Source organism: Diceros bicornis, chromosome 32, assembly GCF_020826845.1.
Source record: "Diceros bicornis minor isolate mBicDic1 chromosome 32, mDicBic1.mat.cur, whole genome shotgun sequence".
Classification (NCBI taxonomy): Eukaryota; Metazoa; Chordata; class Mammalia; order Perissodactyla; family Rhinocerotidae; genus Diceros; species Diceros bicornis.
Genome location: NC_080771.1, coordinates 19,481,172 through 19,508,510, shown reverse-complemented (window position 1 = coordinate 19,508,510; position 27,339 = coordinate 19,481,172). Strand labels below are relative to the sequence as shown.

At 42.5% G+C, this 27,339-nt stretch overlaps 1 protein-coding gene across 1 annotated transcript in view; it reads left to right on the top strand.

Moving 5' to 3' along the window:
* The window catches only part of GFOD2 (Gfo/Idh/MocA-like oxidoreductase domain containing 2), a 47,600-nt gene that overhangs the window by 9,868 nt on the left and 10,393 nt on the right, over nucleotides 1-27,339 (top strand). Inside the window, exon 2 of the mRNA XM_058528056.1 lies at nucleotides 24,646-24,991. Coding sequence (XP_058384039.1) covers nucleotides 24,733-24,991 — 259 coding nt within the window. The 5' untranslated portion in view covers nucleotides 24,646-24,732. The remainder of the gene's footprint in view (nucleotides 1-24,645; nucleotides 24,992-27,339) is intronic.

Below are 27,339 nucleotides of genomic sequence, written 5' to 3'. Positions count from 1 at the left end.
GTCATGGTGGTTATTCTTTTAAAATTATTATCTTTGTTTCTCCTTCCTTCAATGCTAAATATCCCTGATGTACTAAGATTGTTGTTCAGAGAACATTTAAATGCCTTGAAGTAATTTCCAAAGTATTATAGGAATGTTACCAAAATACCTTGCAGTGTGACATTTCAGGAACCTGTTATCTTCTTAATACCATATAAAATTCAGTCTTGGTTCTGAAACAGCTTAGAGTCTCAACAGTGAGACAAGACATTGTGCATCATTTAAACAGTAATCAGAAAATTCTAAAATACTAAAATAAATGGCTATTTTCAGGAAAACATATCCTATATATATCCTGTATTTTATAACCAGCCTCCTTCATTACACATTAACCAAAAAAAAAAGGAAAAAGAAGCAAGGGGATGGTGTGGCAAAGACTGTCCTGAAATTAGATTATTTTACACCTCACATTTAACAGCTAAAAGATTGTTAAATCACAGCTGAGTGTGGTCATGACCTAGTTGATAAGCAGTTTTCTGCGTACAAGTAGGAGATACTTGTGAAAGGCACTGGGCACTTCCAGTCACTAAAGAACTACTTAATCTTCCTGGTGACCAGAGGCCAACATTGAAATCCAGAAGGAAGGCAAATGGGTGACTCTCTAGAATGTTTCTTGCTGCCATAGAAATACCAGTTTTCCCAGGAGCAGAGTACTTGTATCCATTTTGAAGGTGGAAAACACTAAGAAATTGTGTAAACTTGAGTAAATTAGGTTTACACATTTAAAAATGTATATCATTATAATTAAAAACTCACCCTCTTCTTGGGACCACAGGTAAAACCAAGTTATATAGTACACCTCTCTCTGGGGTTGGCTACTTCTCGTGCATCATGGCCAAATATGCTTTTCCTCCGTGATTTAAAGGCAAAGGCAGAGTCTTTGTTCATGTGCCTGCCACAGGGAAAGATCTTTGAACACTCATTATGTTCCTTTGTCATATCAGTCCTTGGTATTCAGCTATGGGTGTAGCAAGAAATGGAAACTAGGCTCTAGGGACCTGGCCTGTCTAGATCACTGCTGTGTGTCCCAACTCCTGGCATAATGCCTGACTCATTGTAGTGCTTACAAATATTGGGGAATAAATGAGGAAAGTATTCTGATGACTGGATGTTGTGCCATTAAAGGGAGTAAGGGAGCACAGGAAGAGGTTCATGTTTGAGAGGGAAAGATGAATTTGGGTTGGGAGTAACTGGTAGGTCAGTCGGGTAGAGATTTCTAGTAGACACTTAGAAGTATAGAGCCAGAGCCGGAACAAGTTGTCAAGGCTGGAAATCAGAAGTTAGGGTTTCCATGAAAGTCATAGTGAAATTGAAGGATTAGATAAAATTGCTCCAGGAGAGAGAAGGGCTGAGATGAAATTTTCAGGTTGATGTCAATCAGGAACTCACTGTTAAAGCAGTCATAGAAAAAAAATAATCTTCTTGTTGCTAGATTTTCAAAAACAATAAAGAATTAGTGTAACTCATAGATAAGTACTTTTTCCTACTGTAATCATCAGCTGAGGCTAACTTTTAGACCTAATAGTGATCCAGCTACTTCTTTGGGTGTTAAATTTACTTCCCCTTTATGACCCAATTTAGTTCAGCCTTTTGTACATTGGGTAGTTACACCTCATTGGACAGGTCATTAGGCCTTTCATTAGTGTCCCTCCTAGGACACTGTGTGGAGGGGGGTGGGAGGCCGGGAAACTGGCGTCTTTGGTCAGGGCTAGGTATGTTCTCTCATTCCGTGTTAGCTGCTTAACAGTTTACAGCCATGTCAGCTTGTGGAGCTGGAGGAATAGCATTTCTCTCCTTTGTCCTGTTTGTGTTTTTGCTCTCAATGAGGAGGCAGGAATCTGTGACCATGTCATTGAGTCAGTGTAGGCACTGGTCAAATAAACGAACAAATCATGGGAAAACTAAACCTTCTCCATAGAGCCTCTGGATCTTTGAAACCTAGGGACCGAAACATTTATCATAACTAATTTGTAAAACTCAATACCTGTTTGGGGTATTGAGTTTGGCTTTTATTTTTCAATGGGAACATAAGTGCAGGTAAAGAAACGCTTTCACATCTATCTGAAAGTGGTCCTGCTGAAAGGAATCATGTTACCATTTCAGGCTCTTAAGTACAAGCTGGTCAGTGGGGAGCTGTAACTGTACTGTAGGTAGTCCCTCTGCTATGAACATGCAGTTTAGAACTCACACTGCATACTTGCCCCTGGCCCCTGCTTGGGCTCTGATGAGGTGTTGTCTTTCCTCTTTGGGTCCAGCTCTTCCAACCAGGCACTGACAGCCTATCTGCCACACTGACTCACTTCCAGATGTCAGTGGAGGCCTAAAGGAAGGCTGGGGGACAATTAGTCACACCTTCCTAATTAATTCTTGGTACATGACTGATGTTGAAGGCCACATGAAGACATTCCTCTTATTTTCTCAACAGGTCCTGGTTTTTGCAAAACAAAGATTAAACTTAAAATTGGCCTTTGCATTTTTATCTCCTTTACCATGGTCAAGAATGAGGTTCTCATGTTACAGGCCCTTTGCAACTGGATGTTAAGTCACGGTTCCACGGTATCAGTTCCAGGACATCATTCAAAGTAGCTTAAACTCTTAAGATATTAAAATATCATTTATTTAAAGTCAGAAAGAAGGAATTAGGCAGGAAAGGCTGTTACCTTCTAGTCAGTGCAGCATCCACACTGGCTTTAACCTGACTTCTTTTTTTTTTTTTTTTAATTGTGAAATTTTTGTTGTACGTTATTATTTATCAGTCACCTTATAAGTGTATCCCTCCACCCCTTGTGCCCACCTCCCACCCCCCTAGCCCTTGGTAACCACCAAACAGTTCTATCTGTCCATGTGTTGCTAACCTGACTTCTTGATTTATTCATTCCTGCACTTATGCATTCGTACGTTCATTCCTCAGTCATCACGCAGCACCTCCTTGGTGTCAGACGCTGTGCTCTGTCCCGGTGACAGAAGCGTGTGAGATAGGCAAGGTCCTGCCACCATGACAGACACTAAATAGGTGATCCCAGTGAAGTGTGATGGGCGCTGTGAAAGCCAAAGCCCAGGCTCCTTGGGAACTATGAGCAGAATTGCTTAACCCAGCCTAGGCACGGCCTCCCTGAAGAAGTGGCGTTTAAGTGGAGACCTGACAAATCTCCTGAGAAGGAGTTAGCCTGAGGAAATAAGAAAAGATTGTTCCAGGCAGGGCAAAGAGCTTGGACCAAAACCTCAGAGCAGGGCTGAAGGAGTTAGATATGGTAGCTGCTAACATGTTGAGTGCAGTGTAAGGGTAAAGTGGAGAGGTGGGGAAGTGTCCAGCTTACGCTGGGGAGATGCTTTGTGAGCCCCATCAAGGAATTTGGGCTTTATCCTAGGGACACTTAAAGGCTGGGAAGGAAATGGTCAGGACTAGGAGAACTGTTGGGTGTCTGTTCAGGGAACCAGAGAGCAGTGGTTGAATTTTAGGGGCATTAGGCTCCAGTTGATGAGATGAGGTGATGGACTGGCTGTGGGGGCAGGAAGGCTTCACTGCAGCCAGAGTGGTTCCTTATGAACTGGTTAGGTTTGAATCACTATCACCTGCTTGAGTCCACTATCACTTGCCTTCCCTTTACGATTGTCTCTTGGCATTTGAACATAGGCCCTAAGTGCTGGGTCATTGTAGTCCTCTAAGGCTTGACATGCAGTATGCTTCTCTGTTAAGAGGGAGGAAACTTCGCTGGAAGGGGGCTGAGCTAACTGATAAGCATGAATCACGTCATGTGGAGGAGGGATGGTAGTTGAAGAGATAGTTCTGGGTGAGGGCACCCTCTTGGCAGGTCAAATTGTAGTTTAAGACTGAGAGCAGCAGCTCATTTTCCTAATCCCAAATGGCAGGCAGAGCTATTCTGTTATCAGATAATGCTTGTTTTCTTTCCTGAACCATTAAACCAGATTCTGCTCCAAACTACTTAGATTAGCAACATGAGTAATCTCTTTATTACATTTGTGAACATATCCCAAGACCCTACTGAATTACAGTATATACAGTTTTTATGAGTTCAATATATATATATCTTGCTTTATTGATTAACTTGGCAGGGACAAGGTCTGAAATCTTTCATTTTTTCAGCAATATTTATTGAGCATCCACTTATATCAGGCCTTGTTCTAGGCATTGGGGATACAGCAGTGAATAAAACAGACAAAAAATTCCCTGTCCTCAAGGAGCATATATTCTAGCAAGGATGGTAGGGGGAGACAAACAATGAGGAAATACACTTGTTTCTGATAAGATAATATTTGAGTAGAGACCTGAAGGAAGTAAGAGAGAGAGTAAGCCAAGTGGATATCTGAGCAGAAGAGGGAACTGCAAGTACAAAGGCCTGGAAACGGGAGCATACCTGGCATGTCTGAGATATATACAGCAGTGAACCACTGTGGCTGGAGCAGAGTGAGCAAGGGAAAAAGAAGTAGGACATAAGGTCAGAAAGATGAAAGAAGGGAGGGGATGCAGACAGACCACCTAGAGCTTCCTGAGTCAGTGGAAGAACTTTGGCTTTTATTCCAAGAGAGTTGGGAAGCCCGTGGGGGGTTTGGGCAGAGGAGTGACTTGCTCTGACTTACATTTTAATTGTCACTCTCAGTGCTATGTTGAGAATAGATTGGAGGTGCAGCATGGGGGAGAGGGACAGGGTAGAATCTGGGAAACCAGTTAAGCTATTGCAGTAATGTAGGAGAGAGATATGATGGTGACTTGAACTAAGGTGGTAGCAATAGGAGTAATGGGAAGTGGTTGGATTCAGGATATATTTTAAAGGTAGAGAGCCAGCAAGACTTATTAACCGATCAGATGTGAAGTGTGAGGGAAAAACAAGAATCAAGGATTACTCCAAGGTTTTGACTTGAGCAGCTGGAAAATTGGTGTTACCAGTTTCTGAGATGAGGCCATTGTGGGAAGAGTGAGTTTGGTGGGGGGAAACATCAGGAGTTTAGTCATGGACATTTTAGGTTTGGAATGCCTATTAAACACCCACGTAGAGATGTCAAATAGCTAGTTGTTTAGCCTGGAGCTCAAGGAAGAGAGCCTGGCTGGTAACTCTGGGAGTCATCAGAGTATAGATAGTATTTAAAGCCATGAGACTGAATAGGATCATCATGTACTGGGCCATGGTTACCACAGTTATCATCAGGAGAAACTAGCAGAGGGGACTGAAAAGAAGTGGCCAGAGAGGTAGGAGGAAACCAGGAGAAATTTGTGTTCTGGAAACCAAGTAAAGAAGAGTGTTTTAAAGTGAGTAGAACCTTCTATATCAGATGCTGCTGCTATCAGCATCAAAGTGGGATGAGGATAAGAATTGACCATTGGATTTTGCAACATTTGAATTGTATTTGACAGGTATCAGGTAGCCGAGGCTTGTCAAATAATTGTATTTGACAGGTAGCTGAAGTATTTACGACCAATTATCTAGGGTTGTCAGCCATGATGCCTTGAATACAGAGCATCATAAGGTAGTCGAATAATTGCGGTTTGATGTTCTGAATATTTTTCTCTTTCCTCCTACTTCCTTTAGACCCATTTTATACTGAAGAAATGCCAATAGATAGAGGTTTGAACACTGCTCTGGGGGAAGGGAGTGCTTGCCAGTCACAAACTGGCTTTTTAATGCCATTGGACTGCTGTGCTCTTTTCTTTACTGAATGACCAATATGTCAGTGTTTTTTAATCATAATTCAATCCTGGAGTGTGAGTAGTGCACTGAAAGTATGTTACAGATATGTCATTTAATACCTATTTAAATAAGGTTAATTCAAATCCTGATAATTTGATTGTCTTATCTCCCCTGCTAGACTGTAAACTCCATGCAGGCAGAAACTATCTGTTTTGCTCACCATTGTATCCTGTGCTTGGACTAGGCCTGGCCCATAAGTAGGTACTTAACAAGTATTTATTAATGAATTAATTTGCATAAGTTGCAGGTGTCATTTTATACATGAACACCTAAAACACAGACTGTGATTAGCTCAGCTAATGTCACATCTATTTTAAAATTCGGCTGAGGTCCCATCTCACTTAATAACTAGAGTCCTGGCCACACTGCTTTCTTTTAGCATATTTTATATTAAGATATAATTACTGAAAAAATTCATCTGCAGAAAAATCTAATTCCCAAACAAGCCCCTTGACACTAGCCCTTTGGAATGTCTGAGGTCAGAGATCTGTGGCAGTCTGTGGAGGCGCCTCAGAGGAGGGAGGGCTGCCTTAAGGATGCACAGCTCTGCAAGGCTGTTCCTGCGGGAACTCCAAGTGTGGGGCTGGTTCTGGGGTGCAGTGGGGGGTGGGCACTGAGTGATGGCTTCCCACCCTTGCGGTGTGCCAAGCCTTATTCCCCAACCTGTACAATTACAACCACAAACTGTTACACATCATTTGTCACTTATAGCCATTGTTAACTTTGCTTGTCTAAAACGATGCAGGAGAAGAACTCCTTTTTGAACCCTCCTTTCCTTAGTATGAGTTGTTCACGAGTGGTGAGGACTTGCCTAACACCAGTGGCTTAGCAGCTCACCCAGTTGCACGTTGGTTAGGGAAAAGTGCCATCTTCAGATACGCTCAGCAAATGCCGAGACTGATTGAATCATTGAGCCTTAGCTTAATGTTGATTCCTCAGAAAACTTATTCTCTTGGCTCCAGCCATTGTCTCTATACTGGTGATATCCCCAAAAGTAAGCTTACATGGTTTTTGTTTTGTTTTAAAGGAAAGAGACTTTAATTCACACACATCCGTTTAGTTTGATTATAGACCTGAATCTGCATGGTGCAAACAGGTTGCTCTGTGCCCTTAGACACAACAACTTATGGTGATTAAAAATTGAGGTACAGGGGCCGGACCCGTGGCTTAGAGGTTAAGTGCGTGCGCTCCGCTACTGGCGGCCCAGGTTCGGATCCCGGGCGCAAACGGACGCACCGCTTCTCCGGCCATGCTGAGGACGCGTCCCACATACAGCAACTAGAAGGATGTGCAACTATGACATACAACTATCTACTGGGGCTTTGGGGAAAAAAAAAAAAAAAGGAGGAGGAGTGACAATAGATGTTAGCTCAGAGCTGGTCCTTCCTCAGCAAAAAGAGGAGGATTAGCATGGATGTTAGCTCAGGGCTGATCTTCCTCACAAAAAAAAAAAATTGAGGTACAATTTACATACAATTAATGCACAGATCTTAAGTATTCAATTTGATGAGTTGTGACAGTTGTATTACCATGTAAACACAATGTAACAGAAAATATAGAACATTTCTGTCACTCTAGAATGTTTCCTTATGCCCCTTTCCAGTCAGTCCCCGCCCCTGCCCCCCCCACCCCCAACTCACAACTTCTGACTACAGTCACTATAATAAGATTTGCCTGTTCCTATACTTCAAATAAATGGAATCCTACAGTATGGAGTTTTTCTGATGTGTGTGCCTGGCATCTTTCACTCAACATAATGTTTTTAGGATTCATACATGACGTTGCGTGTCATTTTTACTGCTTTACTGTATTCCATTGTATGACTATGCCATAATTTGTTTTTCCATTCTCCTATTGATGAACATTTGGGTTTGCTTCTTATTTGGGGCTATGATGAATAAGGCTGCTATGAACATCTTATGTAAGTTTTTTTGTGGACATATGTTTTCACTTTCTTGGGTAAATATCTACAAATGGAGTTGCTGTGTCATTGGGTTGATACAGGTTTAACTTTATAAGAAACTGTCAGTTTTACAAAGTGATTGTACTGTTTTACACTCCCACCAACAATGTATGAGAGTTCCATTTGCTCTGTATCCTCTCCAAACTTTGGATCGTCAGTCTTTTCTTATTTTTGCCATTCTAGTGGGTATCTCAATGTGGTTTTAATTTGCATGTCCCTGATGACTAATGATATGGAGCACCTTTTCATATGCTTATTGGCCATTCCTATATCTTTGGGGTGAAGTGACTGTCTCTTTTTGTGTGTGTGAGGAAGATTAGCCCTGAGCTAACATCTGATGCCAATCCTCCTCTTTTTGCTGAGGAACATCGGCCCTGGGCTAACACCCGTGCCCATCCTCTTCTACTTTATATGGGACGCCACCACAGCATGGCCCCAGAAGCGGTGCATCGGTGCGCGTCCAGGATCCAAACCCTTGAGCCCCGGGCTGCCGAAGCGGAGTGCACACACTTAATCGCTATGCCACCGGGCCGGCCCCCTGTTTAAGTCTTTTGATACTTCTAAAAATCAGGTTGTTCACTTTTTTTTATTGATGTCTTAATAGTTTTATAACTGTGAAATTTTGGTTGTACATTTTTATTTGTCAATCACCATATGCATGTCTCCCTTCACCCCTTGTGCCCACTCGTCACCCCCATTGCCCCTGGTAACCACAACAGTTTTCTCTGTCCATGTGTTGGTTTATATTCCACATATGAGTGAGATCATATGGTGTTTGTCTTTCTCTTTATGGCTTATTTCATTTAGGGTTGTCCACTTTTTAATTGTTGATTTATGGGAGTTCTTCTGCACACGAGTCCTTTGTTACATACATGTTTGGTGAATATTATTTCCTAATCTGTGGCTTATCCATTTTTTTAATGGTGTCTTTTAATGACCAGGAATTCTTTTAAATTTTGAAATCCAGTTTATCAATGGGTTAGTGCTTTTTGTATCCTGTCCAAGAAATCTTTACCTACCCTATGGTCTTGAAAATATTCTCTGATATGTTTTTCTAGAAGCTTTGTTGTTCTGGCTTTTACATTTAGGTCTTTGATCCATCTCAAATTAATTTTTGTATGCTCAGTGAAAGGAGAGGGGTGAAAGTTCTTTCTTTGCCATATGGATATCCAATTGTTCCAACACCATTTCTTTAAGAGTTTCCTTTCCCCATTGAATTGATTTAATACTTTGACTGATAATCAATTGACTGCATTTGTCTAGCTTGCAGAGTAAAGACAGTATTACAAAGCAGTAACTTTGCCTATAGAAATCCCTAATGGTTCTTTTTGAAGGCTGGCACTGAAAAATAGAAAGCATAATTTGTAATTTTTTTAAAAAGTATAGTTACAGGGCAAACTATTATAGATACATTTTTATTTATTTTATTTTTTTATTTTTTTTGTGAGGAAGATCAGCCCTGAGCTAACATCCATGCTAATCCTCCTCTTTTTTTTGCTGAGGAAGACCGGCTCTGAGCTAACATCTATTGCCCATTCTCCTCCTTTTCTTCCCCAAAGCCCCAGTAGATAGTTGTATGTCATAGTTGCATGTCCTTCTAGTTGCTGTATGTGGGACGCGGCCTCAGCATGGCCGGAGAAGCGGTGCGTCGGTGCGGGCCCGGGATCCGAACCCGGGTCGCCAGCAGCAGAGCGCGCGCACATAACCGCTAAGCCATGGGGCTGGCCCTAGATACATTTTTAAATAGCTTAGATGGAACCACCCAGGCTTCATCCATCTGTAGGCCTCTGAAGAGCTGGATGCTTTTAACAGGATCAGGGAGACACAATCCCAGAATAAGTAATGACACTTGAAAAAACCTGCAGTCAGTCAAAAGCATTCTTAAAGGTACACAGTCATGCATCGATTAACGACAGGGATACCTTCTGAGAAATGCATCGCTAGGTAATTTCGTCACTGTGCAAACATCACGGAGTGTACTTACACAAACCTTAGATGGTATAGCCTACTATGCACCTAGACTATATGGTACTAATCTTATGGGACCACCGTTGTTTATGTGGTCCGTTGTTGACTGAAACATCGTTATGTGGCACATGACTATACTGAGAGGTACATTAGAATAAATAAAGGATAACATGACAGAAAAACATAACTACTCAATTCCTCTATTTCTCCTCTAATTGAAGACCTAGCTGGAAAGAGCAAGTGTGGGGATGGTAGAATACCCAGTTCTCAATGAGTTTTGTTCCCCAGTCTATTTAAGTTACATGCCAGGGCCGGCCCCGTGGCTTAGCGGTTAAGTGCACGCGCTCCGCTGCTGGCGGCCCAGGTTCGGATCCCGGGCGCGCACCGACGCACCGCTTCTCTGGCCACGCTGAGGCCGCATCCCACATACAGCAACTAGAAGGATGTGCAACTATGACATACAACTATCTACTGGGGCTTTGGGGAAAAAAAATAAATAAATAAAATCTTTAAAAAAAAAAAAAAAGGTGGGAAAAGAAACACCAGCTGTAGGTGTTTGAGCCTGATGCTGATGATTCCTCAGAAAAACACTAGTACATTTTATCAAACAAATGGCCTCTGAACAGTTGGAAAGAGAACTGTGAACACTGCAAGGAATATGGGTTTATAAAGGACAGTATCATCTAACAGACATTTATTAAGGGCTAACTCTATGCCAGGTGCCTAAGCTACAAACAGCTGGTTGCTGGCCTTGAGGAAATTATTCTGACTCTGTGTGTGTGTTTAGTAACAGTATAATCTTTTTTGTTATGTTTACTGAATTGATTGATCCAGGAGAGAGTCATATATAAATATCGTTTACAGTCATATGCTGCATAACAACATTTCAGTCAACAACGGACCACATATATGATGGTGGTCCCATAAGATTAGTACCATATAGCCTAGGTGTATGGTAGGCTATACCATCTAGGTTTGTGTATGTACGCTCTATGATGTTTACACAACAACAAAATCACCTAATGATGCATTTCTGAGAATGTATCCCTGTCGTTAAGTGACACATGACTGTATTTGGATGTCAGATGTGCATTTTATGTAGCCTCTCATCCCATTGGGCAAAAGGAGAAATGAGAGCTAGTATAGTTAAGTGAAATTGTAATTACTTTAAACACCTAATCCAGAAAATGGTGGAGGCCTCAGTTTCCTCATCTGTAAAGGAAGATAATAATAGTACCTGCCTCTGGATATTTTGATAGTTAAATAAGGTGATACCTGTAAAGCACTTGACACATAGTGTATACTCAAAAACATGCTATTGTTTTGGCTTGAATTGAAGACATAGCCTGCTAATCAAATTTGCAACTGATTCAAAGCTGGTAGGGATAGTGAATAAATATTCAAAAAGATCTCAACTGGTATACAGCCACCCAAATTAAACTAAATGAAATTTATTAGAGGAAAAATTAAAGGTACTGAAAACACTTTAATTTGTACACCCATGTTCATAGCAGCATTATTCACAGTAGCTGAAACGTGGAAGCAACTCAAGTGTCCATGGACAGATGAATGGATAAGCAAAGTGTAGTATATACATTCAGTGGAATATTGTTCAGCCTTAGAAAGAAGGGAAGTTCTGACACACGCTGCAACCGGGGTGAACCTTGAGGACATTATGCTAAGTGAAATAAGCCAGTCACAAAAGCACAAGTATTATATGATTCCACTTACTTGAGGGACCTAGAGTAGTCAAATTCAGAGAGACAGGGACTGGAGGGAGAGGTGAATAGAGTTATTGTTTAATGGATATAGAGTTTCAGTTTTGCAAGGTAAAAAGAATTCTGTGGATGGGTGGTGGTAATAGTTGCACAACAGTGTGAATTTACTCCACTGAACTGTACATTTAAAAATGGTTAAGGTGGTAGATTTTATGTTATCTGTATTTTACCATTAAAATAAAATAAAATGAAAACCTAAGTATACAAGTACAGAATATTTATTAGCATGTAAAACATCCTACTGTGTATCAGGATGACATGGCTGTTTAAATTCTAAAATGAATGTAAGCTGCTTAATAGGAATGTAGTGTCCAGAAAAAGAAGGCCAGAGTATGCTCAGGAGATGGTGTTCACTTTTGGGGTCCCCATTTGAGGGGGATGTTGGCAAACCAGAGCAGCCTTGGCCAGTAGGGTGGTAGAGAGTAAGAGGAAAGCCTGAGGGAATTAGGGGAGTTTGGTCTGTAAAGGAGTTTATCAGTTGCTTTTGTTGTATAACAAACAGCCTCAAAATTCAGTAGCTTAAGACAAACATTATTTCTCATGATTCTTTTTTTTTCCAGCTTTATCAAGATATAATTGACATATAACATTGTATAAATTTAAAGTGTTTACAACATGTTGATTTGACTTACTCATGATTCTTTGAGTGACCTGGGTGATTGTTCTGGTCTGGGTCAGCTCAGCTGGAACTGGATGGCCTGGGATGGTCTCACTCACATAGCTGACGGTTGGCTCAGTGTCAGCTGGGGCAGTGGGAATGACTTGGTCACATGTCTCTCATGACCCAGCAGGATGACCTAGGCTCGTTCACATGGTGATGGTACCGGAGATCCCAAGAATAGCAAGAGAGCAGGCCTTCATGCACAAGTACTTCTCAAACCTATTGTGTCATGTTGCTGATGTCCCATTGGCCAGAGCAAGTGACATGGCTAAGTCCAGATCATAAGTCCAATCATGGGAAGTGATTGACTATCCAATGGCGTGAAACCAAGGAAAGGAATTATTGTGGCCATTATGCAAACAACCTACCACAACCTAGAAAGTTTAGAAGACACATGAGAATTTCATTAGAAACATCGCAGGTAGTTCCACAATGTAGAAGTCAGACCAAGGACTTCAAGTCCATCTAAAGAAGAACTTGCTGACTAAAATGGCCCCAGGAGAACAGAAGTAGGCCACCAGTAAAAGGAGGGCCTTGTCATCAGATGTGTTGGAGAGGCTGTGTGACCTCTTGTCTTTCTGACCAACTTGGACCTGTTACATCATCTCTTTCAGGAAGCCTTTCCTGCTTGCACACCACTTGTGGCCCCTGTAGTTAATGGTACTATTCTCTGTGCCACACACAGGTTTCTCTTGCTGTACTTATGATACCAAATAACAATTTTGTTTACATGCTTGTCTTGTCCATGAAATGGAGTTCCTTGAGGGCTTGGATCTGATTCACCATCTCAGTGTCAATATCTGCAAGAAATTGTGTTCCATCCTCACGTTGCCTCCTGGTGGTCAGATTACTGTGGCAACTCCAGCCATAGAATCTGCATTTCAGGCAGAAAGAAAGGAGAAAGAGGAAAAAAGAGTGCCTGTCAGTTGAGATTGCCTGCTTTAAAGAACGTTTCCATAAGCTCTACCAAATTGTACCTTCTTTCTATATTTATCTTCTTAGACATACCTCTTTACAAGAGAGGCTAGGAAATACAAGTTTTAGCTCTGCATGTTGCATTTGGTAGGAAAGGATTCATAGGCACCTTCTGCCCTGGGTCTGACCTCTACTTGAGCTACCTAATGAATAAGTGACCTCTCTGAAGTTATGCACTAACGCCAGAATTCCCAGAATCCGTGACTCCTCACACACACAGTGAGGTAGGGTGTGTTTTTCTGTATCATAATCCTGACTACCTTCATGACTATATTCTGTCACTTGGAGCTCCTAGCCTTATAACCCATGGAATAGGGCAGAGTTCAGCAAACCTTTTCTGTAAAGGGCCAGATGGTAAATATTTTCAGCTTTGTGGACTGTATGGTCCCTGTTGCACTTTGCTGTTGCAGTACAAAAGCAGTCGTAGATAAAGGAATGGATGACTGTGTTCCAGTGAAACTTTATTTACAAAAACAGGTGTCAGGTTGGATTTGACCCACCCCTGAGGCGGGGAGTGGGTCTCGTCCTATGGTTTTGCAGAAGCTGTGGCTCTGTGGACTAGACATACAGAAGATAAGATGATGTTCAGCCAGTCTGGGAAGAACAGAATCCACAAGTCCCAGCTTCTGCATAAGTCTAACAGTCAGGCCTTTTGAGTTCCCCGTTTCTCTTAATGACGCTATAAATTCTCCATCAGTTAGGCTTAGAGCTTCAATGTCATTTTTTAGGGGGTCGCATTTATTGAAATATAATTTACATGCCAGTAAATTTACACTTTTTAATGTACGGTTTTATGAGTTTTGACAGATGCATGCAGTCATATAACTACCACCATATTCAAGATATAGAACAGTTCCCTCACCCACCCACCCCCAAAATTCCCTGTAGCCCATTGTAGTCAACCCATGTCCCCAGTTCCAACCCTTGGCGACTGCTATTTCCTGTCCTATAGTTTGCCTTTTCCATTATGTCATGTAAATGGAATCATACGGTGTGGAGCCTTTTGAGTCTGGCATCTTTCGGTTAGCATAATGCATTTGAGATTCATTCATGTCCTTGTGTGCATTGATGGTTTGTTTGTTTTTATTGCTGAGTAGTATTCCATTGCATTGGAATACTTTGTTTATCCATTCACCAGTTGAAGGACATTTGTGTTGGTTCCAGGTTTTGGCAATTATGAATAAAGCCAGTATTAGACATTAGAAAGTAGACATTCACATACACATTTTTGTGTGAACATTCGGTTTTAATTTATCTTGGTAAATACCTAGAAGTGGGATTGCTAGCTTATATGATAAGTGTATATTTAACTTCATAAGATGACAAACTATTCCAAAGTGGCTGTACCATTTTTTGTTTTCACCAACAATGAACAGTTGCTTTATAGCCTTGCCAGTATTTGATACTAGGTTTTCTGAATTTCAGACATTCTAATAGGTGTGTAGTTGTATTAAATAAGTTTTAATTTGCTTTTTTAATTAATGCAATCTAATAACCAATCTAATGACTGTTGATATGGTGAATTATAGTAACTGATTTTAGAATGTTGAACCAGCCTTACATTCCTGGGATTAAATCCTCTTAGTCATGATGTATTGTCCTTTTAACACATTGCTGGATTCAGTTTGCTAATATTTTGTTGAGGATTTTGTGCCTGTGTTTATGAAGGATGTTGGTCTGTAGTTCAGTGTCATTTTTGGTTCTTCCCTCTCCCCTCATAATCCCAAATCCTATTGACAGCTCTCTGCTCCGTTTTATTCCCTCCCTCAACCCCTCCTTATCTCTTACTTGATATCTGAACTGTGTCTCTGTGTCTAGTGTCTCCTATCCACCTACATCAAATTAAAAAAAAAACTCAGTGGTTCTCATTGCTAACTATATTAGTCAGGGTCCAGGCAGGAAACAGCCAGCACACTCAGAGGGTTAATTGAAAAGCCTTTAATGAACAGATTATTTACAGTGGTGTGAGCAGTAAGAGAAACCCACAGGGCCGGCCCCGTGGTTTAGCGGTTAAGTGCTCGCGCTCTGCTACTGGCGGCCCGGGTTCGGATCCCGGGCGCGCACCGATGCACCACTTCTCTGGCCATGCTGAGGCCACATCCCACATACAGCAGCTAGAAGGATGTGCAGCTATGACATACAACTATCTACTGGGGCTTTGGAGAAGAAAAAAAGGAGGAGGATTGGCGGTAGATGTTAGCTCAGAGCCGGTCTTCCTCAGCAAAAAGAGGAGGATTAGCATGGATGTTAGCTCAGGGCTGATCTTCCTCTCCAAAAAAGAAAAAAGAGAAACCCACAAGGGATGGTGGAGCACCCAGGGACTGGCTACAGCTGGTAGTGAGTGTTACCACCCTAGGCACAATGGGGAAAGGGGAAGGGTTACAGAAACCCAGCAAAAGCTATGGCCATGGGAGAGAGATCCTCTATAGGCAGGGTGACCTTGGTCAAGGAACACAGCCCCTGCCAGAACCACGTCCTGGTAGGGAGAGAGGGCAGAGAATAAATAAATAAATACATCCATCTATTCATCATCTGTCCATCTCTCTTCTTGCTCTCTGATCTCCTCCTAGTGCTTCCCATTGGCTGGACCCAGAGGGAAGCCAGAGGGCCTGGAGCTCAGGTGACATAGTCCTTAGAGATTGGACTTCTGACTCCTGAGAGACAGCAGGGCAGAGAGGGGATAAGGTGGGACAGACCAACAATATCAAGCACACCCACCTATCAAAGTCCAAACTCCTTAGGTTAGTACTTGGTACCACCAGCTCTGCCTCCTACTTGCGTTTCTGACTTGTTGCCCTTGAAATTTGGGCTGTCTTTTCATCTTTTTATTCCCACAGCCTCCCTGTTAGGCCCTCAGTAAAGGTGTGACATATGAACAGATCATTATTGGTTTGAGTGGTGGATCTGAGGCAAGCAGTTGCCAAGCCAGAGAGCAGAATGAACTTTCCTGGCTCACACTCATCACTAAGGATAAAAGAAAAGTTCTTCCACACATACAAGCCTCTGCTTTTACAGAGGCTCAGAGAAGCTAAGTAACCTGCCCAAGGTTTCACAGCTGGTCGTGACAGATCTGTCGTGCACAGCCACCTGTGGAACCCTGGAAAAGTGACCTAGCCCCTCTGAGCTTCTGTTTCCCCATCTGTAAAACAGGGTTGCATGGACCTAGAGAGATGTACTATGTATATTACACTAAACACTGTCTGGCCTATTGCAGTCACTGCATATTAGCTCAGAATATTATCTTCATATTCCTACATGGCTTTTGAAGAGGAGACATCTAAATCAGTCACAGAAATCTTTTTAAAAATGACCTATGCAGTGACTTACTATGGGCCAGGCCCTGTTATAATTCCTTATAAATATTAACTCATTTAATCCTTAACTCCTCCCTATGAGGTAAATATAATTATCCCCATTTTACAGATGAGGAAACAGAAGCACACACTGATTAAGAAACGTACCTGAAACCCTCATACACAGCTGGTGGGAATGCAAATTGGTGCAGCCTCTATGGAAAACGGTATGGAGATTCCTCAAAGAATTAAAAATAGAGATGCCCTATGATCCAGCCATCCCACTACTGGGAATCTATCCAACGCACCTGAAATCAACAATCCAAAGAGGCTTATGCACCCCTATGTTCATTGCAGCATTTTTCACCATAGCCAAGAAGTGGAAGCAACCTAAGTGTCCCTCGACTGACGATTGGATTAAGAAAATGTGGTATATATATACAATGGAATACTACTCAGCCATAAAAAAAGACAAAATCGTCCCATTTGCAACAACATGGATGGGCCTGGAGCGTATTATGTTAAGTGAAATAAGCCAGAAAGAGAAAGACAAACACTGTATGATCTCACTCATATGTGGAATATAAACCAACACGTGGACAGAGGAAAACTGGACTGTGGTTACCAGGGCAGTGGGGGTGGGGGGTGGGCACAAGGGGTGAAGGGAGTCATATATGTGGTGATGGACAAACAAAAATGTACAACCCAAAATTTCACAATGTTAGAAACCATTAAAACATCAAAAAAAAAAAAAAAACACACTTCAAAAAAAAAAAAAAAAGAAACGTACCTGAGATTACCCTAGCCAGTAAGTGGTGGAGCCAGGATTTGAGCCCAGGCAAGGTGACTGCAGATTCCGTGCCTCTAACCTCTGTGCTCCCTTCCCCGTAACCTGTTGCCTTGTCAAAGTACTGTTATGTAAAGCCAGTCCTGTCAAGGCACTTTTCACCCTTCATTCCTGACCAACATGTGGTGATTGGAATGCATGTGAACTAGGGAGGACTGGGTTTGTGGAGCTCGTTGGAGGCACGTGAAAGGTGTGTACAAGGATGTTAGGGGCAAGAAGTAGGGAAATTTTAGGGGCAAGAAAGGAGAGTCACTGAAATAAATGAGGAAAACCAGCTCTGCCTGCTTAAGCAGGAAATACCTAGTCATCAAGCCTGCCTAGCTTCATGCCATCTGGCTTCCTCAGAGGCCAGCTGATGCCCCATAATGGGTGTTGATGAAGCTGCCCTTTGAGTCAGTGTCAGTAAAACAGGTTATTAAAATTTCTTTTAATCCATCTGTTGTTTTAAGCCACGGATGCAAACATACACCCAAGTATAACTAGGGCGTGAAAGAATGAGGTGCCAGAGAGGAGGAAGAGTGCCCTGGGTATGAATTTAGAGAGGACATGGACATCCTTGCTTATGGTGGCTGTGTCTCACTCCCTTGGCTCTTATAGCTGTTGGTAATTAATGACCCACAAAACTTAAGCAGAATCTTACTTATCTAGTGCTACAAATTTGATACTCTCAAGCTCTAAGAATATCCATGACCTGTAAGTAACAAAAAAAAAAAAAAACCCTGTAAATGCAGAAAGTGACCAAAATAGCTGAAGCAAGTCCAGAACATGAAAATTATAGAAGACACTATGTGACTGACCTATTTTCCAACTAGAAGGGACACCTGTAAGGGCAGGAGAATTATCTGCAAAGAGGAAAGAGAGGTGGCCAAGAGGCCACAGACATTATTCATCATCATCAGAAAGAAAGATGGTTAAGATAACACCTAATGGTAGAGTGCAGGGGGCATGCCAATTTCCACAGCCCCAGAGAGTAGAAACAGGAAGGCAGGAAGCTGACAAGGTTCTGGAGTTAAGGCAGCCCAAGTCATGCTTATGTCAGTGGTTCACGAAGGCACGGTTGACCTTCAGGGGTTGAGCGATTCAGGATGCTGTACTGGGCTATACTAGTAAACCATCCTCTGACATAGATGTACTTTTCCCAGTACACTTATATCTACAGTAGAAGCAAAAGAGATGCTGGATCTGAAAATGAAATTAAGAAAACAATTCCATTTATAATAGCATTGAACAAAATTAAATACTTAGAAATAAATGTAACAAAAAGTGTGTAACTTACACTGAAAACTACAAAACGTTGTTGAAAGAACTTAAAGATGACCTAAATAAATGGAAAGATATCCCCTGTTCATAGATCAGAAAGCTTAATATTGTTAAGATGACAGTATTGCCCAAATTGATCTACAGACTCAAAGCAATCTCTATCAAAATCCAAGATTGACAAACTGATCCTAAAATTCATAGGAAAATGCAAAGGACCCAGAATAGCCAAAATAATATTTAAAAAGAACAAAGTTGGACAACTCACTGATTTCAGGACTTACTATAAATCTAAAGTAATCAAGACAGAGTGGTATTGGCATAAGGATAGACATAGATCAATGGAATAAAATTGAGAGTCCATAAATAAACCCATACATTTATGATCAGCTGATTTTCAACAAAAGTGCCAAGGTCATTCTGGGGGAAAGAATAGTCTCTTCAACAAATGATGCTGGAACAACTGAATAACCACATGCAGAAGAATAAAGTTGGACCCCTGTACCTCCCAATTCTTCCCTCCCCCCATCCCCTGCCGTTAATTTACTTTCTGTCTCTGTGGATTTGCCTATTATGAACCTTTTATTTATTTATTTATTTTAATTTTATTTATTTATTCATTTTTCCCCCAAAGCCCCAGTAGATAGTTGTATGTCATAGCTGCACATCCTTCTAGTTGCTGCATGTGGGACGCGGCCTCAGCATGGCTGGACAAGCAGTGTGTCGGTGCGCGCCTGGGATCCAAACCCGGGCCGCCAGCAGCGGAGCGCGCGCACTTAACCGCTAAGCCATGGGGCTGGCCCTATTTATTTATTTTAAAATAATGATATTTAATATATTTTCTTGCCATTTTTTACTGGTTAGGGAGCAGTCCAATATTGAAGAGAGTTGACAGTGGGCATCCATCTCTCAATTTCAAAGAGAAAATTTTTTTTTGGCAGGGAAAGAGTCTCCCTGAGCTAACTTCTGTTGCCAATCTTCCTCTTTTTTTTTTCCCTCCCCAAAGCCCCAGTAAATGGATGTATATCCTAGTTGTAAGTCCTTCTAGTTCTTCTATGTGAGCTACTGCCACAGCATGGCAACTGACAGACAGTTGGCATGGTTCTGCAACCGGGAAACAAATCTGGGCTGCCGAAGGGGTGAGAGCGCCAAACTTTAACCAGTAGGCCATCAGGGCTGGCTCATGAACCTTTTATATAAATGGAATCATATAATATGTGGCCTTCTGTGACTAGCTTCTTTCACTTAGCGTAATGTTTTCAGGGTTCATCCATGTTGTAGCTTGCATCAATACTTCATTACTTTTTGTGGCTGAATAATACTACGTTGTGTGGATATACAACATTTTTTTAACTCATTCAGCAGTTGATGGACATTTGGGCTGTTTCCACTTTTTGGCTATTATGATAATTCTCCTATGAACATTCATGTACAAATCTTTGTGAGATGATAATGGTGTTAATATAATCTAAAAGGATCTCAATAAACAACTGTTCCCCTCTATTTAATTCTCCCAGAAAGAAAAACACACTCATCATAGGTCACTCTGAAACCATTGTTGTCATTTTGAGTAATCGTACCCCAACTTTTAACTGATTTATAGCTAATAATTTCACAGAGCATTCTTCTTACTGGGTTGTCTTAGTTTGTGTTTTGAAACTCACCTCTCTTGGAGATAGCCGTTGAAAGTAACCTTGCAAAAAACTAGACCTGTCTTAAGATTTCTGAATCATGCAGGGCCATAAAAGTCATAGGAAAGAATCTGGACTTCATACTGAGTCCAATGGGAAGTCACTGAAGAGTTTAAAGAGGAAAGGAGTGATATGATCCCATTTGCATTTTAGAAAGATCTCTTTGCAATTTGAGGAATGGATGAGGGAAGGAAAGGATGGAAACCAGAGAGATCAAGTAGAAGGTTGTTGCAGTCATCTAGGTGAGTGGTGCTGGGGGCTAGACTAGATCGGTGGCAAAGGGAATGACAAAGAAGAGGTAGATTTAAGAGATAATGAGGGTTGGCACCGTGGCTTAGTGGTTAAGTGCGAGCGCTCCGCTGCCGGCGGCCCGGGTTCGGATCCCGGGCACGCACCGACGCACCGCTTCTTCAGCCATGCGGAGGCTGCGTCCCACATACAGCAACTAGAAAATGTGCAACTATGACATACAACTATCTACTGGGGCTTTGGGGGAAAAAAAAAGGAGGATGGGCAATAGAGGTTAGCTCAGAGCCGGTCTTCCTCAGCAAAAAGAGGATTAGCACGGATGTTAGCTCAGGGCTGATCTTCCTCACAGAAAAAAAAAAGAGAGAGAGAGAGATAATGAGAAGGTAGGATAAACAAGGCTTGACAATGAGTTACCTATACAGGTAAGGGAATAGAAAAGTTGGGGATGCTGGCAGCTTTCTGGGTTGAGGAACTGAGTTGATGATAGTGACATTCCATGAGACAGAATATAGCAAGAAAGTGTTTGAGAGAGGGTTTATGATAATTATTAAATGCTGACTATATACTAGACACTTTGCTAGGCACTTAAAACTGGACCTCATTTAATCTTCAAAAGACCCCAGGAGCTAAATAGCGTTAGACCTGTTTTACCCATGAGAAAGATTGCATTCAGCTAAGAAGTGGTGAAGCCAGGATTTGAACCCAGGTTTCTCTGATGCCTTCACTTCATGAGCTCTCGCCATCTCACTTGACTACCTCTGTTCAGATTTGGTCACGTGGGTTTTGTGGAGCTTGACTATACAACATCAGTGTATAGTCAGGAGTGGAAAATATGTGTGTAAAGCTCTGGAGAGAAAGCTAGGCTTGTGCTGCAGATTTGGAAGTCACCAGTATACTAATTAAAGCCTTGGACATGAGTAGTAAAGAGAGCATGTGAAGCAAGAAGAGGGTGCCTCTAATAGAACCTCAAGAACCCTTAGCGATGAAGGAGCTGGGGGCGAGAGCAAGGGAGCCTGAAAGCGGCACTCAGAAATGACCAGGGGGGGCTGGCCCCGTGGCTTATAGCGGTTAAGTGCGCGCGCTCCGCTGCTGGCAGCCCAGGTTCGGATCCCGGACGTGCACTAACTCACCGCTTCTCCGGCCATGCTGAGGCCGCGTCCCACATACAGCAACTAGAAGGCTGTGCAACTATGACATACAACTGTCTACTGGGGCTTTGGGGGAAATAAATAAATAAATAAAAATTAAAAAAAAAAAAAAAAGAAATGACCAGGGGGCTGGCCTGGTGGCATAGTGGTTAAGTTTGGCGTGCTCTACTTTGGCGGCGCAGGGTTCACAGGTTTGGATCCTGGGCGTGGACCTATGCCACTCATCAGACCATGCTGTGGCAGTGTCCCACATGCAAAATAGAGGAAGATGGGCATGGATGTTAGCTCAGGGCCACTCTTTCTCAAGCAAAAAGAGGAAGATTGGCAACAGGGCCAATTAGTTAGCTCAGGGCCAATCTTCCTCACCAAAAAAAAAAAAAAAAAACCAACAACCAAAAAAAGAAATGACCAGAAAGGTAGGTGGATGTCATGGTTGGGGAGGGAAGAGACGTATGTATCCCTAGTACTCAGAGTTGGGGAATGAAATAGTTGATTATGATGCATTTACAGAAGAAATGCCTTGTCTCCGTTAAACTGACAGATAGGTTGACTGTGATCTGTGAGGAGATGCAAGTGAAGCAATGTTATGCGGATAAAAGTAGACCATCAAAATCATACATTTGGGTAAACCTTTTTAAAGCGTGTGATTTGCAGTGACCAAGATCAGAAGTAGTCAGAATTTTTAAGATAATTGGTAGACTAAGGGACTGTAAAGTGTTTATAAAATTATTTAAAATGGTATAGCGCCTGTGGAAAATAGTATAGTGGTTCCTCAACAAGTTAAAAATAGAATTACTGTATGATCCAGCAATTTTACTTCTGGGTATATACCCAAAAGAATTCAAAGCAGGGTTTGAGAGAGATTTGTACACTCATGTTCATAGCAGCATTAGTCATAGTACGTAAAACGTGGAAGTAACCCAAATATCCATAGAAAGATGAATGGATAAACAAAATGTGATATGTACATGCAATGGAGTATTATTCGACCTTAAAAAGGGAGGAAATTCTGACATATGCTACAATATGGATGAACCTGGAGGACATGCTAAGTGAAATAAGCCCATCACAAAAAGACAATTACTGTACGATTTCATTTAATATGAGGTACCTAGAGTAGCCAGATTCACAGAGACAGAAATAGAATGGTGGTTGTTCGCCATGGCTTAGCGGTTAAGTGCGCGCCCTCCGCTGCTGGCGGCCTGGGTTCGGATCCCGGGCGCGCACCGACGCACAGCTTCTCCGGCCATGCTGGGGCCGCGTCCCACATGCAGCAGCTAGAGGGATGTGCAGCTATGACATGCAGCTATCTACTGGGGCTTTGGGGGAAAAAATAAATAAATAAATAAAATCTTAAAAAAAAAAAAAAAAGAATGGTGGTTGCCAGGAGTTGGGAGGAGGGGTTGAAATGAGGAGTTATTGTTTAATGGGTACGGAAGTTCAGTTTTACAAGATAAAATGAGTTTTGGAGGTGGATAGTGGTGATGGTTGCACAACAATATGAATGTACTTAATACCACTGAACTGTATACTTACAAATGGTTAAGATGGTAAATTTTATGTGTATTTTACCACAAAAAAATAAAAACCAAATAAAAGAAAATGATGATGACACAGCCTCATCCCCACAGTGTGATTTGGTGGGTCTGGGGTCACCAGTAACCCTAATACACAGCCAGAGTGGGGACCACTGGTTTAGCTAAGGGGGTGCCATATGGGGAACCTGATACCCAGAGCACATCTAAATCTTGTCTTGGTTTCCAAGCAGACTTTTGTTTGGTCTGGTTTTTATTTCATTTTGTAACCCTTATGATCAGATGGAAAAACTCCACAATAAGACATATTCATTGTAGAAAATTTGGCAAAATTCAAAAAACAAAAATCATAATCCCATCAACATGAGTAATCATTATTAAATTCAGGTGTATTCTGGTTCTTCTGTTATGTGTGAAATATGTTTATAGATATAGAAATCCTTGTCTATTCTCATACATATATACTTCCTTTACACTGTTTTTTAACAAAATTGATGTCATACTTCACATATTGTTTTGTTTTCCCCCTTTTTAATGAATATATGGCAGTGTCTTTCAGGTCATTGAGGGCCATCTACCTCTTGGTTTTCAGTGGCTCCATAGTGTTATTTATGTAACCCATTACTGTTATTGAACATCTAGATTGTTTCCCAGTTTTTCACTATCATAGTCAATGTTGGCGTGAATATCTTTATACAAAAGATATAATTTTAAACATCTTTTTTGTTGCTGCCAGTTTGGTGGTTGAAAAACATTTTTTTGATTTTTTTTTTTTTCCTACTGAACATTTTCCTATGCTTGCTGTCATTAACTTTTTTTTTTTTTTCATGAGGAAGATCAGCCCTGAGCTATCATCCATGCTAATCCTCCTCTTTTTGCTGAGGAAGACCAGCTCTGAGCTAACATCTACTGCCAATCCTCTTAGTTTTTTTTTTCCCCAAAGCCCCAGTAGATAGTTGTATGTCATAGTTGCACATCCTTCTAGTTGCTGTATGTGGGACGTGGCCTCAGCATGGCCGGAGAAGCGGTGCGTTGGTGCGTGCCCAGGATCCGAACCCGGGCCACCAGTAGCGGAGCGCGTGCACTTAACCGCTAAGCCACAGGGCCGGCCCCTGTCATTAACTTTTAAATTATAATCTGTATAGCACCTAGGTAATTCTCTTTCATCTTTTACTGGGTTTTGTTTCCCATTCTTCTTTTTCTTTCTGTAATGTAATATCACAGAATCATGAACTTTTACACATAAGACCCTGAAGGTTAAATGATTTGACCAGAGTCACACAGAAAATTAAGTAACAGAACAGAGATTTGAACCCAGCTTTACTCATTTTTCTTTTTTCATTTTTCCTCCTTCCGAGTAGATGCATATTGCTAATATCCTTAAGTCTCCATAGGAGAAGCTTCTGCAGCTTTTCATGGAGCAGTATTCATTTGTGCTTTTGTGGCAGAGAACTTGTTGCTTCCGAATAAGCCCAGAAAGTAGCCTCAGCAGAGTGTGCCCTTCATTAATGACCAGTGTACTGCTTGCTGTTCCAGGAGCCATGTTTGACCAGGACTGTGGGAAGGTCGTATTCATGCTGGAGGCTCTTGTGAGGAGATGATTTGGTGAAGAGAGAAGTTGGCATGAAGATGCTCCCAGGAGTGGGCGTGTTTGGGACCGGCAGCTCCGCCCGGCTTCTGGTCCCACTGTTGAGGGCAGAAGGGTTCACCGTGGAGGCCCTGTGGGGGAAGACTGAGGAGGAGGCGAAGCAGCTTGCGGAGGAGATGAACATCACCTTCTACACCAGCCGGACCGATGACGTCTTGTTGCATCAAGACGTGGATCTGGTGTGCATCAACATCCCCCCTCCACTCACCCGGCAAATATCTGTGAAGGCTCTAGGTATGGATGCTCAGGCCGTAGCAAGGGCAGATTGTGTCTCCCTCTGGGTGGTCCTTCTTGGGCTTGGGTCTGCAGGTAGTAGTACTCTGGGATAGCACTTAACCCTGGAGCAGTGCTGGAGGAGGGCACATTGAGGGGTCTTACAGCTGTGGGAGGAAATGCTCCAGTGGCTGGGAAAGACGCAGCCTTCACCACCTCCCATAGGTAAATCCCTGAGCAAACATTAACCAAATACCTTAAGAGTTGGCCTGTCACAGGAGCTAGAGAGTATTACATTTCAGGCAACGTAAAGTTTGCCTCTGTGAAGTCAGCATTTCAGAGACTTGGGTGCTGGGAAATTGGTTGTGATTGATGCATTTGTTCTTCCATTTCGGTGGCAGGCAGCACCACAGGAAGGAGAGGAGGGTGTGTAACAAGGCTACCATTTCCCATGTTTTATCCGTCCTTGACTAGATGGAGCACACACCCTTCCTGCCAAACTTTGCGATCTTGTATGCCAGAGGCAGGAATGCTCTCTGACGGCCCTGGGCTTCCCTGGCGGGATCCACAGGACAGCCTGCTCATATCTCTGCTCCCTTGGGAAGCAGTTGGCTCAGCAACCTCCTGCCCCTGGTGGGGCGTGGCTTGCTGAGCTATTCTCCTTCAGTTCCTGTTGGGCTTCTCTTTCCTGTCCACTGTAGACGAATTCTTCTCTTTGTCTTATATAAATCAGAATCTAATTTAATAGGAAAACAAACCATTAACCATTCATCCAACAATTATTTTTTTTAATGCCTCCTGTGTGCCATTCACTGTTCTGATGTCATTCTGGACGTTCAGAGCAGGGTTGGAGCAGAGTGCTCCCTGCCTTCAGATTTCACAGCCCAATTGAAGAGACTAGAAATAGCACACATTACAAGGTAAATGAGAAAAGACTTAAGTAACAATTCAGGTGGCATGTAATTAATTGACAGAGTAATTGTTTTATTTAAGGTGATAGGAACCAAGTGTCTCTCTGATGCAGTCAGAGATCTCTGGGCCCAGACACTGGTATGCCATGAAGCTGGCCACTACCACAGTGGAGATCTGCTACTTGTCCCTCCGTTGTTCTGAGGATAAGAGGTGTCTGTCACCTCTGGCCTAATGGGTTGGGAAAGATAAATGTTCATTGAAGTGAGCAAGAACATGAGTCTGTCTGATTGTTGATTTGGGGCATGTAAGTTTTGGCCAAAAATTATAGATGATTTGTCTTTTCCAGAAAGCTCTCTCTGAGGATGTGTGACATTGGAGCTATTCATTGGCCCTAGATTCTTAGGAGGGCAGATAATCGCTCCTAGATTGAGTTTAGAAGTAGACCTAAGCCAACATTTTAACAGAGGGCTGGTTCAAGGGGAATCAAGCTATGGTGGTCACTTGACTTCTTGCCGTCCCTTGTGGCATGAATGCAGGTTGGTGAGGCCAGGTGTATCCAGAGGCAGTTCTAGAGGCTCTCAGTCTCCTTGAATTTTAGGGTCCCCACAGAGACCATTTCCAAGCTATGTAGAAACAAAGAGGAAATCTCAGGGTTCTTTGGCCACAAACCTGCTGTTTTCTGGTTCCTGGTACAGGAAAACACTAGATTTGGGGCCATTTAATATAAACAGGAAGGACAGGGATGACCAGAGGCTTATGTGTCCCCACCTTCAGTGAAGCAGGGCTGTCCGGGCCGGCCCCGTGGCTTAGCGGTTAAGTGCGTGCGCTCTGCTGCTGGCGGCCCAGGTTCGGATCCCGGGCGCGCACCAACGCACCGCTTCTCCGGCCATGCTGAGGCCGCGTCCCACATACAGCAACTAGAAGGATGTACAGCTATGACATACAACTATCTCCTGGGGCTTTGGGAGGAAAAATAAATAAATAAAATCTTTAAAAAAAAAGCAGGGCTGTCAGCCTTCTCTCCACATCTCTGTTGTTAGGAGGAGGAGGGTGTGAATAAGGGTCCTTGGTCTGTTCTTGCAGGTACGTGATTCCAGGGCCCAGTTGTTGGGGCTGGGAGAGCTCATGTCAGCTGGACCTGCCCTCAGGCACTGCTCATTCAGGCCCCAAAGGAGTCACTGAGCCTGTTGTGACCATGAGGTGCATTCCTTGTGTGCTTTCACTTTTTTTTAGTGAGAATTCTGGCTTGACTTTAGCACACATGGAAGAGGCCAGGAGAACTCCTCCAGTTTTCCCAAAGGACTGGGTGTGAGTGCATGAATTGCTGTAGGCAGAGCACCAAACTGACGTTGACGTCAGACCCCACTTCTAGTCCTATTTCTGTCCCTCTCAACCTCTGTGGGCCCCTGTGAAATGGAGGTATCATCCGGCCTTTCCAGCATGATATATGACTGCCT